General features: G+C 42.2%; 1 protein-coding gene across 4 annotated transcripts in view; it reads right to left on the reverse strand.

Moving 5' to 3' along the window:
- LOC135558638 (enhancer of polycomb homolog 1-like) overlaps positions 1-12,813 on the reverse strand; it is a 48,275-nt gene that overhangs the window by 16,145 nt on the left and 19,317 nt on the right. For 3 of the 4 annotated variants that reach the window (XM_064992593.1, XM_064992592.1, XM_064992591.1), the window contains 3 exons: positions 8,251-8,407; positions 2,272-2,417; positions 1,738-1,944 (listed from right to left, as the gene is read on the reverse strand). In XM_064992593.1, the coding sequence (XP_064848665.1) occupies positions 1,738-1,944; positions 2,272-2,417; positions 8,251-8,386 (489 nt within the window). In that variant the 5' untranslated portion in view covers positions 8,387-8,407. The remainder of the gene's footprint in view (positions 1-1,737; positions 1,945-2,271; positions 2,418-8,250; positions 8,408-12,813) is intronic. The other variant, XM_064992594.1, reaches the window with a different exon arrangement.

A 12,813-nucleotide genomic window follows, 5' to 3' on the forward strand; every position in this document is an offset into this window, starting at 1 on the left:
GAAACTGCTCGACCTCTGACCGCAAGGCACAACAAAGTAGAAGTTGACCGATTATTATTTAACGCCGATACCGATTATTGGAGGACCAAAAAAAGCCGATACCGATTAATCAGCCAATTTTTTGTTATTTTTTATTTGTAATAATGACAATTACAACAATACTGAATTAACACTTATTTTAACTTAATATAATACATCAATAAAATCAATTTAGCCTCGAGTAAATAATGAAACATGGTCAATTTGGTTTAAATAATGCAAAAACAAAGTGTTGGAGAAGAAAGTAAAAGTGCAATATGTGCTATGTAAGAAAGCTAACGTTTCAGTTCCTTGCTCAGAACATGAGAACATGTGAAAGTTGGTGGTTCCTTTTAACATGAGTCTTCCAATATTCCCAGGTAAGAAGTTTTAGGTTGTAGTTATAGGAATTATAGGACTTTTTCCCTCTATGCCATTTGTATTTCATTAACCGTTGACTATTGGATAAAGGCACTTTAGTGTTGCCAGTCTAACAGTATAGCTTCCGTCCATTTTCTCGCTCCTCCCTGGGCTCGAACAAGCAACACAACGACAACAGCCACCATCGAAGCAGCGTTACCCATGCAGAGCAAGGGGAACAACTACTAGAAGTCTCAGAGCGAGTGAAGTTTGAAACGCTATTAGCGCGCGCTCACTAGCTAGCCATTTCACTTCGGTTACACCAGCCTCATCTCGGGAGTTGATAGGCTTGAAGTCATAAACAGCGCAATGCTTGACGCACAACGAAGAGCTGCTGGCAAAACGCACGAAAGCGCTGTTTGAATGAATGTTTACGCGCCTGCTTCTGTCTACCACCGCTCAGTCAGATACTTGTATGCTCAGGCAGATTATATGCTCAGTCAGATTATACGCAACGCAGGACACGCTAGATAATATCTAGTAATATCAACCATGTGTAGTTAACTAGTGATTATGATTGACTGTTTTTCACAAGTTTAATGCTAGCTAGCAAATTACCTTGGCTTACTGCATTCGCGTAACAGGCAGTCTCCTTGTGGAGTGCAACGAGAGAGAGGCAGGCCGTTATTGCGTTGGACTAGTTAACTGTAAGGTTGCAATATATTTTTTTTTAAATCGGCGCCCAAAAATACAGATTTCCGATTGTTATGAAAACTTGAAAAATCGGCCATTACAATTAAATCAGTCGACCTCTACTACAGAGGGTAGTGCGAACGGCCCAGCTGCTATCCAGGACCTCTACCAGGCGGTGTCAGAGGAAGGCCATAAAAATTGTCAGACTCCAGCCACCTTAGACTGTTCTCTCTGCTACGCTACCGCACGGCAAGTCTATGTCCAAGAGGCTTCTAAACAGCTTCTTTACCCCCAAGCCATAAGACTCCTTCCTGAACATTTAATCAAATGGCTACCCAGACTATTTGCATTGCTGCCCCCCCTTTACAGTGTTGCTACTCCGTTATTTTCTATGCATAGTCACTAATAACTATACATGTACATATTACCTCGACTAACCACTGCCACCGCACATTGTACCGGTACCCCATGTATATAGCCTCGCTATTGTTATTTTACTGCTGCTCTTAAATTATTTATTATTTGATATATATATATTTTTTTTAACTGCGTTGTTGGTTAGGGCTTGTAAGTAAACATTTCACGGTAAGGTCTACTACACCTGTTGTATTCAGTGCATGTGACAAATAAAATTTGATTTGCCCTGGTCTAGAGGTGGGATCCTACCTTTCTGGTCTGCATCTTCTCCGTCCTTCTGCGAAAGGCCACGTAGGGGTCTGAGGTGCTGGAGCCATCCCTCTTCTCCTGCTTCACAGTGGGGTGCAGCGTGCCGTGCGTGCCGTTTTTCCTCTTCCTGGTCCAATAGTCAAACACTTCCTTAATCAGCTCGTCATCCTCCTTCAACAGCAGCTTGGCCTCCTGTAGGCTCACCGCCTGATCGGGGGAAGAGGTGAGGGAGGAGCAGGGAGTCACATTTGTGAGGCGGCAGGGTCTCTGTTCTGATCCCGATTGTAGAGTAACAATTTCTGGTTTCTGTAGCGTGACACAGCTTGATGTGCAAGACAGTACACCCCCAGGACAGGATGCTAGTCTGATGCTATGACTGCCCATTGTAGGCTACTCCCGCTTATCCCATCAAATGGCACCCTATTCCCTGTGTAGTGCTCTATTTTTGACCAAGGCACTCAGGGCTCCCGTCAAAAGTAGTACACTATATGTAGGGAATAGTGTGCCATTTAGGATGCAGAGTCCAAGACTTACCTGCTGCCCACTGCCTTTCTCCAGACGGTCGACCATCTCCTCAAACTGCAGGAAGGTGATCTCCATCTTCTTCTTTAGCTTGTTCACAAACACCTCGTCTTCTGTGTCCAGGTCATAGTCCGGCTGCTCTGTGTCCAGGGTGAAAGCTACAGGTGAGAGAGGGAGAGGTGAGAACTTCAGACATGAGAATGGAGTAGAGATGGGGTGACAAATCTAAAGTTAGACAGACCATACCGATTATTTTCACAGGTACTTTTGCTGATATTGTTCATGACGATAAGTAGTCTATACTAGAGAAATGTGAAGTTTGAAATGAAATATGTTTGCCAATATGGGTGATTGATTGTTAAGAGACTATCGAACAACTGGAACATTTGAGTAAATGAATGTCTTCTGAGTGCAACCATATGAAGATCAAAAGGTAAGGGATTCATTTTCTCTATTTCTGAGTTGTGTAACTCTTCTGCTTGGCTGGTTACTGGTTTAAAAACCTGTTAGAGCTAGGGCTATTTTTTTCAACATTTTGTTAAAAATCGCGCAAAATTTCAACGTCCTGCTACTCATGCCAGGAATATAGTATATGCATATGATTAGTATGTGTGGATAGAAAACACTGAAGTTTCTAAAACTGGTTAAATCACGGCTGTGACTATAACAGAACGTGTGTTGCGGGCAAAACCCCAAGGAAAACTGATCACCAAAAAAAAAAATATATCAATCCGCCAGTTGCCTGTATTGTCTATGGGAAGAGAAAATAGATGGCTCCCAGTTGACAATTCCTACAGATTCCACACAATGTCGCAAGTCTTGGCAATTGGTGTGAAGTTATTCCTTGGTTAAATGAAGAAAAGGCACTTCCTGTCATCAGGGCATCACAAAGGCAGTTTTGGTAGAGAGAATATCGACCATCATTTCAAGACATGCTGCTATTGAATACAGATCGCCCCGTGATGAATTCAATCGCTTATTAACGTTTAATAATACCTAAAGTTGGATTACAAAAGTAGTTTGAAGTGTTATGTCAAAGTTTATATAGGCAACTTTTTAATTTTAAAAAATGACGTTGCTTTTGAAAGTGTTTTTTCGTGGATCACAGTCTTCATAAATGGACATTTTGGGTATACATGGACCGATTTCATCGAAAAAAAGGACCCAATTGTGATGTTTATGGGACATATAGGAGTGCCAACAAAGAAGCTCGTCAAAAGGTAATGAATGTTTTATATTTTATTTCTGCGTTTTGTGTAGCGCCGGCTACACTAATTGTTGTTTACGTCCCCTTCAGGTATTTCGGGGTGTTGCATGCTATCAGATAATAGCTTCTCATGCTTTCGCCGAAAAGCATTTTAAAAATCTGACTTGTTGGCTAGATTCACAACGAGTGTAGCTTTAATTGAGTACCCTGCATGTGTGTTTTAATGAAAGTTTTGAGTTTTAACGAGTGCTATTAGCATTTGGCGTTGTGCATTTCTTGTTGGCAAGGTGAGACGCTAGCATGTCGGGTGGCTCTAAGAGGTTAATTAACCTCTTGAAGCTAGGGGGCACTATTTTTATGTTTGGAAAAAACGTTCCCAATTTAAACGGCCTATTTCTCAGGACCAGATGATAGAATATGCATACAATTGACAGATTAGGATAGAAAACTCTAAAGTTTTCAAAACCTGGGCTCTGAGTGAATTGTGAAAAGAGAAAGGTGGCCATTGTTACTCCCGGTCCTGGTGAAAAGCCAACTGTCCCGGTTGATATATTATCGAATAGATATTTGAAAAACACTGAGGATTGATTATAAAAAACATCTGACATGTTTCTGTGGACATTATGGATATAATTTGGAATTTGTGTCGACGTTGACGTGACTGCTCTTTCCGGTGGATTCCTGGGCATAACGCACCAAACGAACGGAGGTATTTGGATATAAAAAATATATTTATGGAACAAAAGGAACATTTGTTGTCTAACTGGGCGTCTCATGAGTGAAAACATCCGAAGATCAAAGGTAAACGATTAATTTGATTGCTTTTCTTATTTTCGTGACCAACTTACCGGATGCTAAGTGTGCTTATTGTTTTGTCGAGCGATCAATAAACTTACAAACGCTTGTATTGCTTTCGCTGTAAAGCACAATTTCTAAATCTGAGACGACAAGTGGATTAACAAAAGGCTAAACTGTGTTTTGCAATATTGCACTTGTGATTTCATGAATATTTTCTTGTAATATTATTTGACTGTTGCGCTATGCTATTCAGCGTTGCTGATGACAATTATACCGGATCCGGGATGGGTGGTTCAGAGGTTAAAATCCAAAAACCTCAGTTTTTTCCCGATCTTCCCGATTAAAGCTACATCAGGACTATCTGGACTTGTCCAGTGACTGTTGAGAAAGATCAGCTGACAACAGGGGAAAGTCCTTGTGGCGGCACGGAGAGACGGCTGACAGGAGGGAATAGACCCCACTGGGACAGTCATGGGGTAGCTTCCCATTTTTGTAGTTTCCCATGCTTTGCAGTATGTTGGAAACACCCGCTTTAGCTACAGAAAGTCAACATACGAGAATACCCCTAGAGTCTGCGAGAGTGGGGGCGGAAGATGACTCATTGGCTGACAACATGGTAACGACTGGACTGGAAACGACTACGAGTAATGAGAGCACAGCACAAGAGAACACCACAGCAACTGTCACAAGTTCTGCTGCAACAGTGGGCCACAAACAGATGCAGGTATGTGTCTGTGGTTGGAGGAAAGTTACATCACACCATGGGCTGAGGATCCACCAGGGGAAAAAGGGGTGTTTGGGTAAAGAGAGACAGAGAACTCGCATTGATTACTTTCTGCGAAAGCGATCAAATCAGTCGAATGAAGCACAGCAACTGGACGCAAACCATAGTTTGCAGTGCATCAGTACCACTGTCATGGAGGACATAAACTCAAGCACCGAAGTAGCAACTGAGGTGGAACCAACAACAGGAGTGGAACTCACCCAGCCTCCCAGACCTGCAGTCGAGAGGAGACTACCAGGGCACAGACCGTATGTGAAGTGGCCTGGCGCCAGTGACAAGAAGTTGTGGGAAACAGTGAATACTGACCTTACTTTGACCCTCGAGAGACTTCGAGGCACAGTGGAGAAGAAGTTGGAGAGGATGGGGGACATCATCTATGAGTACGGGACAGAAAGATTTGGCAGAGGCGGCAGAAGGCAGCAGTCAGTGGCTCTGGATGAAGAGGAAAGACCCCAGCTGGGCCCCGAAGTGAGAGGGCCAGGAGGTATGCGGTCAACAATGCTTGACTCAGGGAGGAGGATGCCCCTGCCATGCATAGTCCCATGGGATGTTGGCTATCAACAACAAGGCAACTCCTATGACTAATTGGGAATGGGACGCAAGCGTAGGATTGATCACCCTGTCGCTGGCCGCCTTTGGGGAGGGTGTATAGTGTGAAAGGCCGAAACACCCTAGGAACCAAAGGTACACTACTGACGATGCGCTCCCCAAATTTCACCACGTTCACTGTTTATTAACTCTTGGAAGTGCTTGCACAACGGATAGTAACATCTCATCCTGTGTTCTTGGAATCTACACTTGTGAATCCAGCCAACATGTCAGATTTCAAAAATACTTTTTGGCAAAAGCAAACAATGCTTTTATCTGAGGGTAGCACCACCATATAGAAAGAGAGAAAGCATATTTCAACCATGCAGGCGCGACACAAAACGCAGAAATAAAAATATAAAATCATGCCTTACCTTTTGACGAGCTTTTTTTGTTGGCACTCCAATATGTCCCATAAACATCACAAATGGTCCTTTTGTTCAATTAATTCCGTCCATATATATCCAAAATGTCAATTTATTTGGCGCGTTTGATCCAGAAAAACACTGGTTCCAACTTGCGCAACGTGACTACAAAATATCTCAAAAGATACCTGTAAACTTCGCCAAAACATTTCAAACTACTTGTGTAATACAACTTTAGTTATTTTTTTACAAGTAAATAATCGATCAAATTGAAGACAGGATGATCTGTGTTCAATACAGGAAGAAAACAAACTGACGCTAGCTTTCTGGTCACGCACATCTATCAAACAGTACACATGAAGTAACATTCGTTTTGAACAGGGCTACTTCTTCATTACACAAAGGAAAAACCTCAACTAATTCCTAAAGACTGACATCCAGTGGAAGCGGTAGGAACGGCAAGCAAGTTCCTTAGAAATCTGGATTCCAATGAAAACCCATTGAAAAGAGAGTGACCTCAAAAAATAAAAATCGGAATGGTTTGTCCTCTGGGTTTCGCCTGCTACGTAAGTTCTGTTATACTCAAAAGGCACGCTTCAAACAGTTTTAGGAACTTAGTGTTTTCTATCCAAATCTACTAATAATATGCATATCTTAGCTTCTGGGCATGAGTAGTAGGCAGTTGAATTTGGGCCTGCTTTTCATCCAAAATTCCAAATGTTGCCCACTATCCTAGAGAACTTAAGGTCTACCCACGCCTGCAAAAGCTACGGGTCTATGACACCCCAGTGTAGCTCTCCTGTTACCACTGAGCACACATGCTAACGTAGTAGCATCACAGTAGCCTGGTGCTTAAGCCAATGCATTTCCATTCCAACAGTTCAAAAGAAGAGCTGGATGCTCCCCTTTCCTATTACAGGATACAGGAGAACTTCTAGCCCATCTTCCCAGTTTGACATAATGCTGACTTATGTTCCGAGCCACTAGTATTTCAATTCTGACTAAAGCAATGGTTGTATTGATTGGGGTAAAGTGATTAATTTACATTTGGTCGGTTCAGCAAATCAAGCCAGAGAAACTTTATGGCAGCATCTTGGCAACTGCATTTCAATTTAGCTTTCAAAGCCCAAGACAGATGACAATGCTGAATCCAAAACTAACACACCTTCATATAAATCAATTAAATTCCAATCATGTTAGATTTTTGAGTTTTCGGCAGCCTCTACTAACAAGGTAACGTGAATTAACGCAATTGCCTAGCTATAATGACAGAAAAAGTTGGGGGGGAAATTAAGTTACATATTGCAATATTATTTTGGGAGGATATAGATATTCGACTAAGTAACAATTGTTGTGCTACTGTAGTTAGCAACAACTTTTCAGAACTTATTTCCCTTACTGATCAAAATTAGTTTGAATCTTTCCTCTCTGCAGCAGACATATGGTGAGCAATATGTTGGGAACATCAAAGCACATTACCGAATCGGCACCTAAGTATCGTGATATTATATTGTTGAGTTCCCTGGCAATTCCCAGGCCCATCTCACATTGGACAATAATGACATAAGCCCAGGAAATAAAATTTAGCTGAGCTATTATCTTGAGCAATAACAAATAGTATGATTCATGTACGAGGATTAGGCCTACTAAATTACTACTAAGGCTAGATCCCACAACGCTTAAGAATTATGCCTTACAAGTCTCAACTACTACCAACAAAACTCCTTGCCATAGAGTGGTGGGGAGGAAGAGTCTACTGAAGCAATTTGCCCTTTCATTTTCCAGATTCACTCAAACAACATTTTACTATTGAGTCTCAAAGTCAGCTGTAATTGTATATAGATTGGCTCTCCTTCAATATGTATTAGTTAGTCTCTGAATTGGTTCATGCAACTTTGCCACCAGGGCATAAAACTACTCATCACTATTGCCTAGCAACAGATAAACCACATATTCAGATGTTATCAACACCTCTCCATAAACCAAGCTGAGGTATGACCAAATCCCAAATGGACACCTAGACCCAACTTCCTAGGGACTTGTGGAGATCTAAGAGGATCTGCCAGCTGCAATCAATATGGAAACAGTTCCACCGGGCCCTCTGATAGGCTAGGTGGAAGATTCATCTTATTACTTATACCAATCAAATCCTGTCAGATTGCCCAAAGTGCATAGGGAGAGTGTTTGGGTCGATTTGAGATTGAGCGGTAGTATAGGGTACTAGCCTTGCAGCCAGGTCCACTACTCACGCTGTATGTGAATAAGCTGCTTTGGCATCTTGAACTCTCCGGGGTAGAGGGACTCGTAGTAGGCAATGTTGCCGTCTGCCTCCGGGACAGGGATGACCATGTTGTGTTTCTCTCCATACACCGACTGAGCCGACATGGCCCTCTGGAGATGGTGTTCCTAGAGAAAGAGAGCTTAATAATAAGCAACACATTCAGCAGAAGCTTTTATCTGAAGCGACTTACAATCATGCGTGCAAACATTTTCATGTGGGTGGACCCAGCGGGAAACAAACCCTCGATCCTGGTATTGCAGTCACCATGCTCCATCAACTGTGCCACACAGAACCAGAGAGAGGAGTAGAGGAATGAGGTCAAATGAATGAACATACCTCTGCCCAACAGGCCCTAGGATTTAACGATCAAATCAGACCACTTTAATAGGTCAATTGACAGGGTCAGCTGGAAGTTGAAGTAATTAACGCCTGGAGTACATAAGTCAGAGTGAATCTCAAGCACTGTGCGATCTTATCCGTTTGCTAGGATTAAATCAAGGGTCAAATCATTACTGATAGAAACAGAATCACCTTCAGAGTTTTTAGGTGGTCGTTTTTCTAGTACTCTCTCTCACTAAGGACCGGAAAATTGAAAATAAAACAGCAGGACTTGGCAAGGCCAGGGTAAGTGCTGGAATGGTAGTCAGTCACCGATTTACTAGGCTATTCCCCAGGTGCAAAACCCAAGTACACTTTATATCCAAGGCAATATGTAGGCTTAACTCATATCAGTTTCATAACTAAAAATTCCTATTCTTCGGTTTCAAAGTCTGGGAGCTAGTTTGGACCAGGCACCTGGCAGATTATGCACTTTACAGCAACAAATAATGACCGTCATCTCAAATCACTACAAACCACCATTGGAACAGGGTTTCCATTAGCCGGTAAAAGCCAGCTTATGGCCAATAAAAAATTAGTGATTTATTTTTTTAAATTAAAACGTTTAAAAAAATGCAATCCCATTGCAATGTTTTCCACAAGCACATTGAGTAGCTAGCCAAATTAGAAAAAGTAGTCCGCCAGGCAACCACCGACTGTTTGCTCATTGCTGTTGCTCTAAGATGGCAACGCCAAGCAAATGCACCAATTGAATCTCAACAAGGAAAGTCGGTACTGGTATTTGATTAACAATTATTGAAAAAGTATGAATTTCAGAAAACAAAGATGTGCAAGCAACTAGAGGACAAACATGGGTACACGGTGGGCATTCCATAACTAAACATTTAAGTATTGACCTTTGGTGAATCAATGTATTCAGCGCTAGATTCCATAAAGCCTGGCCTCTTACCAATGTCTGCTTTTTACCTGATCCAAATATTTTTGCAATAATGGTATAACTGATGAAACTTCTGTAGGCCACACACACACACACTATTCTGCCCTTATGAACTAATGTATTTTAGGCCAGAAAAACAACCATGTTTGATTTTCATTAAATCATACACAGGGAAACTCAAGGTATTGTAGCCTACAGTGCGTGGAGGGCGAGTGAGCCGAGGGCTCGACATGGAGCATTAGACCCTCGCAGGCGCGTTTTGCTCAACAAAAAACAGCGTAAGCCCTCCGGTATATTCTAATGCCTTGATTTCATTGGAAATAACAGTAACATGGACTACTTTGGAAAAGTGTGGTATTGTGCTTACAATTGAAAACAGAAAATTAATTTAGTGTATTGCTATTTGTTTTTGGATATCGTCTAGGCCAGGGGCACTCAAGTACTATTTGAGAAGGTCCAGGTGGATCATGTAATTAAAACGGCGTAGTAAACGCCCACCTCACAACCCATGCACCCCCCCCAAAAAAAGCTGTTCACACCCCGCTTGTTGGCAGAGAAAACATTTTTGCAGTTTAAAGCAATTATACACATTTAACATGGAGAAAATATATTTGACGTTTTAAAGGCTAATTTTCTGCAATTCTACACATTCTTCCATGTGTTATGTGTGGTTATATGATACCAGGGGTCTAAGCCCAACCTGGCTTAGGTTCTGGGTCTGGGTCCTGATTTGGTTTACCAGTTGAGTATTGAGGGGGGGGACTCTTGGCTCATATGACCTTTAACACATCTTTTGAGATTAAAGTATTTCACTGCCAGATATGAATTGCCACAAAGATCAGAATATCAAAAAGTGTTTGCAACTCTGGTCTATGAATTGCAGTTTGCCATTTATTTCACTGATCCAGATGAACTCTTAAAGGCCTAATGCAGCCGTTTTTATCTCAATATGGTGAGTGGTGGACGATTCTCCTCCATTGTTTAAATCTCTAGTTTGGGAACACTTCGGCTTCCCAGTAGATTTCAACGGCGATGGACAGAGAGTTATAGATGAAACGTTAACAGTACGTCACCACTGTTCAATAGCCTATGTAGCTGCCAACACCTCTACACTGAAATTACCCCACTTTTCCTACCACCAAAGCAAGACAGAAATACAGACAACAACTTCATCTCCCCTGCATTCAAGTAGCTTTTCACAGTCGATTCTGACCATGCCAAAAAAAATACAAGCGCGATAGGTGTTTATGGGCCCATTCTAGGTGTTTGAGAACGTCATGGAAGTGCAGGCCACGTTCGAAACATCCCTCTCGCACCCATTTCAGCAAACAGGTAGTACCTGCTCTAGCCTATATAAGCAAACCAAAGCTGTTAATTACACTGAACAAAAATATAAAAACGCAACAATTGCAAAGATTTTACTGAGTCACAGTTCATAAGGAAATCAGTGAATTCCTTTGGCCCTAATCTGGATTTTACATGACTGGGAATACAGATATGCATTGTCGGTCCTAGATACTTATTTTTTTTAAAGGTAGGGGAGTGGACAAGAAAACCAGTCACTATCTGGTGTGACCACCATTTGCCTTGTGCATCTCCTTCACATGAAGTTCTTCCGGCTGTTGATTGTGGCATGTTGTCCCACTCTTCAAAGTTGCTGGATATTGGCGGGAATTGGAACACTGTCGTACACGTCGATCCAGACCATATAACATACTCAATGGGTGACATGTCTGGTGAGTATGCAGGCCATGGAAAAACTAGGATATTTTCAGCTTCCAGGAATTGTGTACAGATTCTTGCGACATTGGGCTGTGCATTATCACGCTGAAACATGAGGTGATGGCGGCGGACGATTGGCACGACAATGAGCCTCAGTATCTTTTCACGGTATTTCTGCATTCAAATTGCCATCGATAAAATGCAATTGTGCATGTAGCTTATGTCTGCCCATGCCATAACCCTACGGCACTCTGTTCACAATGTTGATGTCAACAAACCGCTTGCCCACACACTGGGATTCACCTGTGAAGGGCACGGTTCTCCAGCGTGTCAGTGGCCATCGAAGGTGAGCATTTGCCCACTGAAGTCAGACACAATGCCTAACATCAGTCAGGTCAAGAGCCTGGTGAGGAGAACAAGCACGCAGATGAGCTACCGAGATGGTTTCTGACAGTTTGATGAAACTGTGGGTCTGCACAGTTGTCCCGGTGGCTGGCCTCAGACGATCCCGCAGGTCAAAAAGCCAGATGTGGAGGTCCTGGGCTGGCGTGGTCATTATGGTCTGCGGTTGTGAGGCTGGTTGGAAGTTCAGTCAAATTCTTTAAAACAACATTGGAGGCAGTTTATTGTAGAGAAAGGAACATAAAATTCTCTAGCAACAACTGTGGAGGACATACCTGCAGTCAGCATGCAAATTGCACGCTTCCATTAAAAAAACATCCTTGGCAAAAATGTGACCCCAAAAACCCAAAACGAACCGTGGGTTCGGTGAACCACTACACCCCTACCAACAACTACAAGGAAATAACACTGATTGAACGAGCACTAAAAGTGTACAAAAATTTGATCAGTTGCACAATATATAAACCACAGGACAATACATTGACAGCACTTGGACTTTAAAGAATCCTGTACGAGTCTGCCAAATTCCACAGGCTTCAAGCTTCCTTAAGAGGCATTTTCTCAGCCATCTGCAACACAGATTTGACTGAAGAAAGAAGCAGGCATTAAACATGGGCTTTTCTACACAGAAAGGAGCAGTTGACTACTCCACTGTCAACACGGATTAAAATCAGACGACCTACAGTGCCTTCTGAAAGTATTCACACCCCTTCACTTCTTCAAAATGTTACAGCCTGAATTTAAAATAGATTCAATTGAGATTGTGTCACTGGCCTATACACAATACCCCATAATCAAATTACGGACTCCTCTTTAAATCTGCGTATTCCTCCAAAGCTCAGTTGTCCTGAGTCTGCACAACTCTGCCAGGACCTAGGATCAAGAGAGACACTCAAGTGTTTTAGTACTATATCGACACAATGATGAAAATAATCATGCCCTCAACCTTCGAGCCGCATACTAAAAGTGGCCGTAATAAAGCCTCTTGAAAAAGCCAAACCTTAACCCAGAAAATATCTTTAAAAACTACAAATAGGAATCTCCCATTCCTCTCAAACTTTTGGGAACAATCTGTTGCGCAGCAACTCACTGCCTTCCTGAAGACAAACAACGTATACGAAACGCTTCAGT

The sequence above is a fragment of the Oncorhynchus masou genome, chromosome 17 (genome assembly GCF_036934945.1).
Source record: "Oncorhynchus masou masou isolate Uvic2021 chromosome 17, UVic_Omas_1.1, whole genome shotgun sequence".
Lineage (NCBI taxonomy): Eukaryota > Metazoa > Chordata > Actinopteri > Salmoniformes > Salmonidae > Oncorhynchus > Oncorhynchus masou.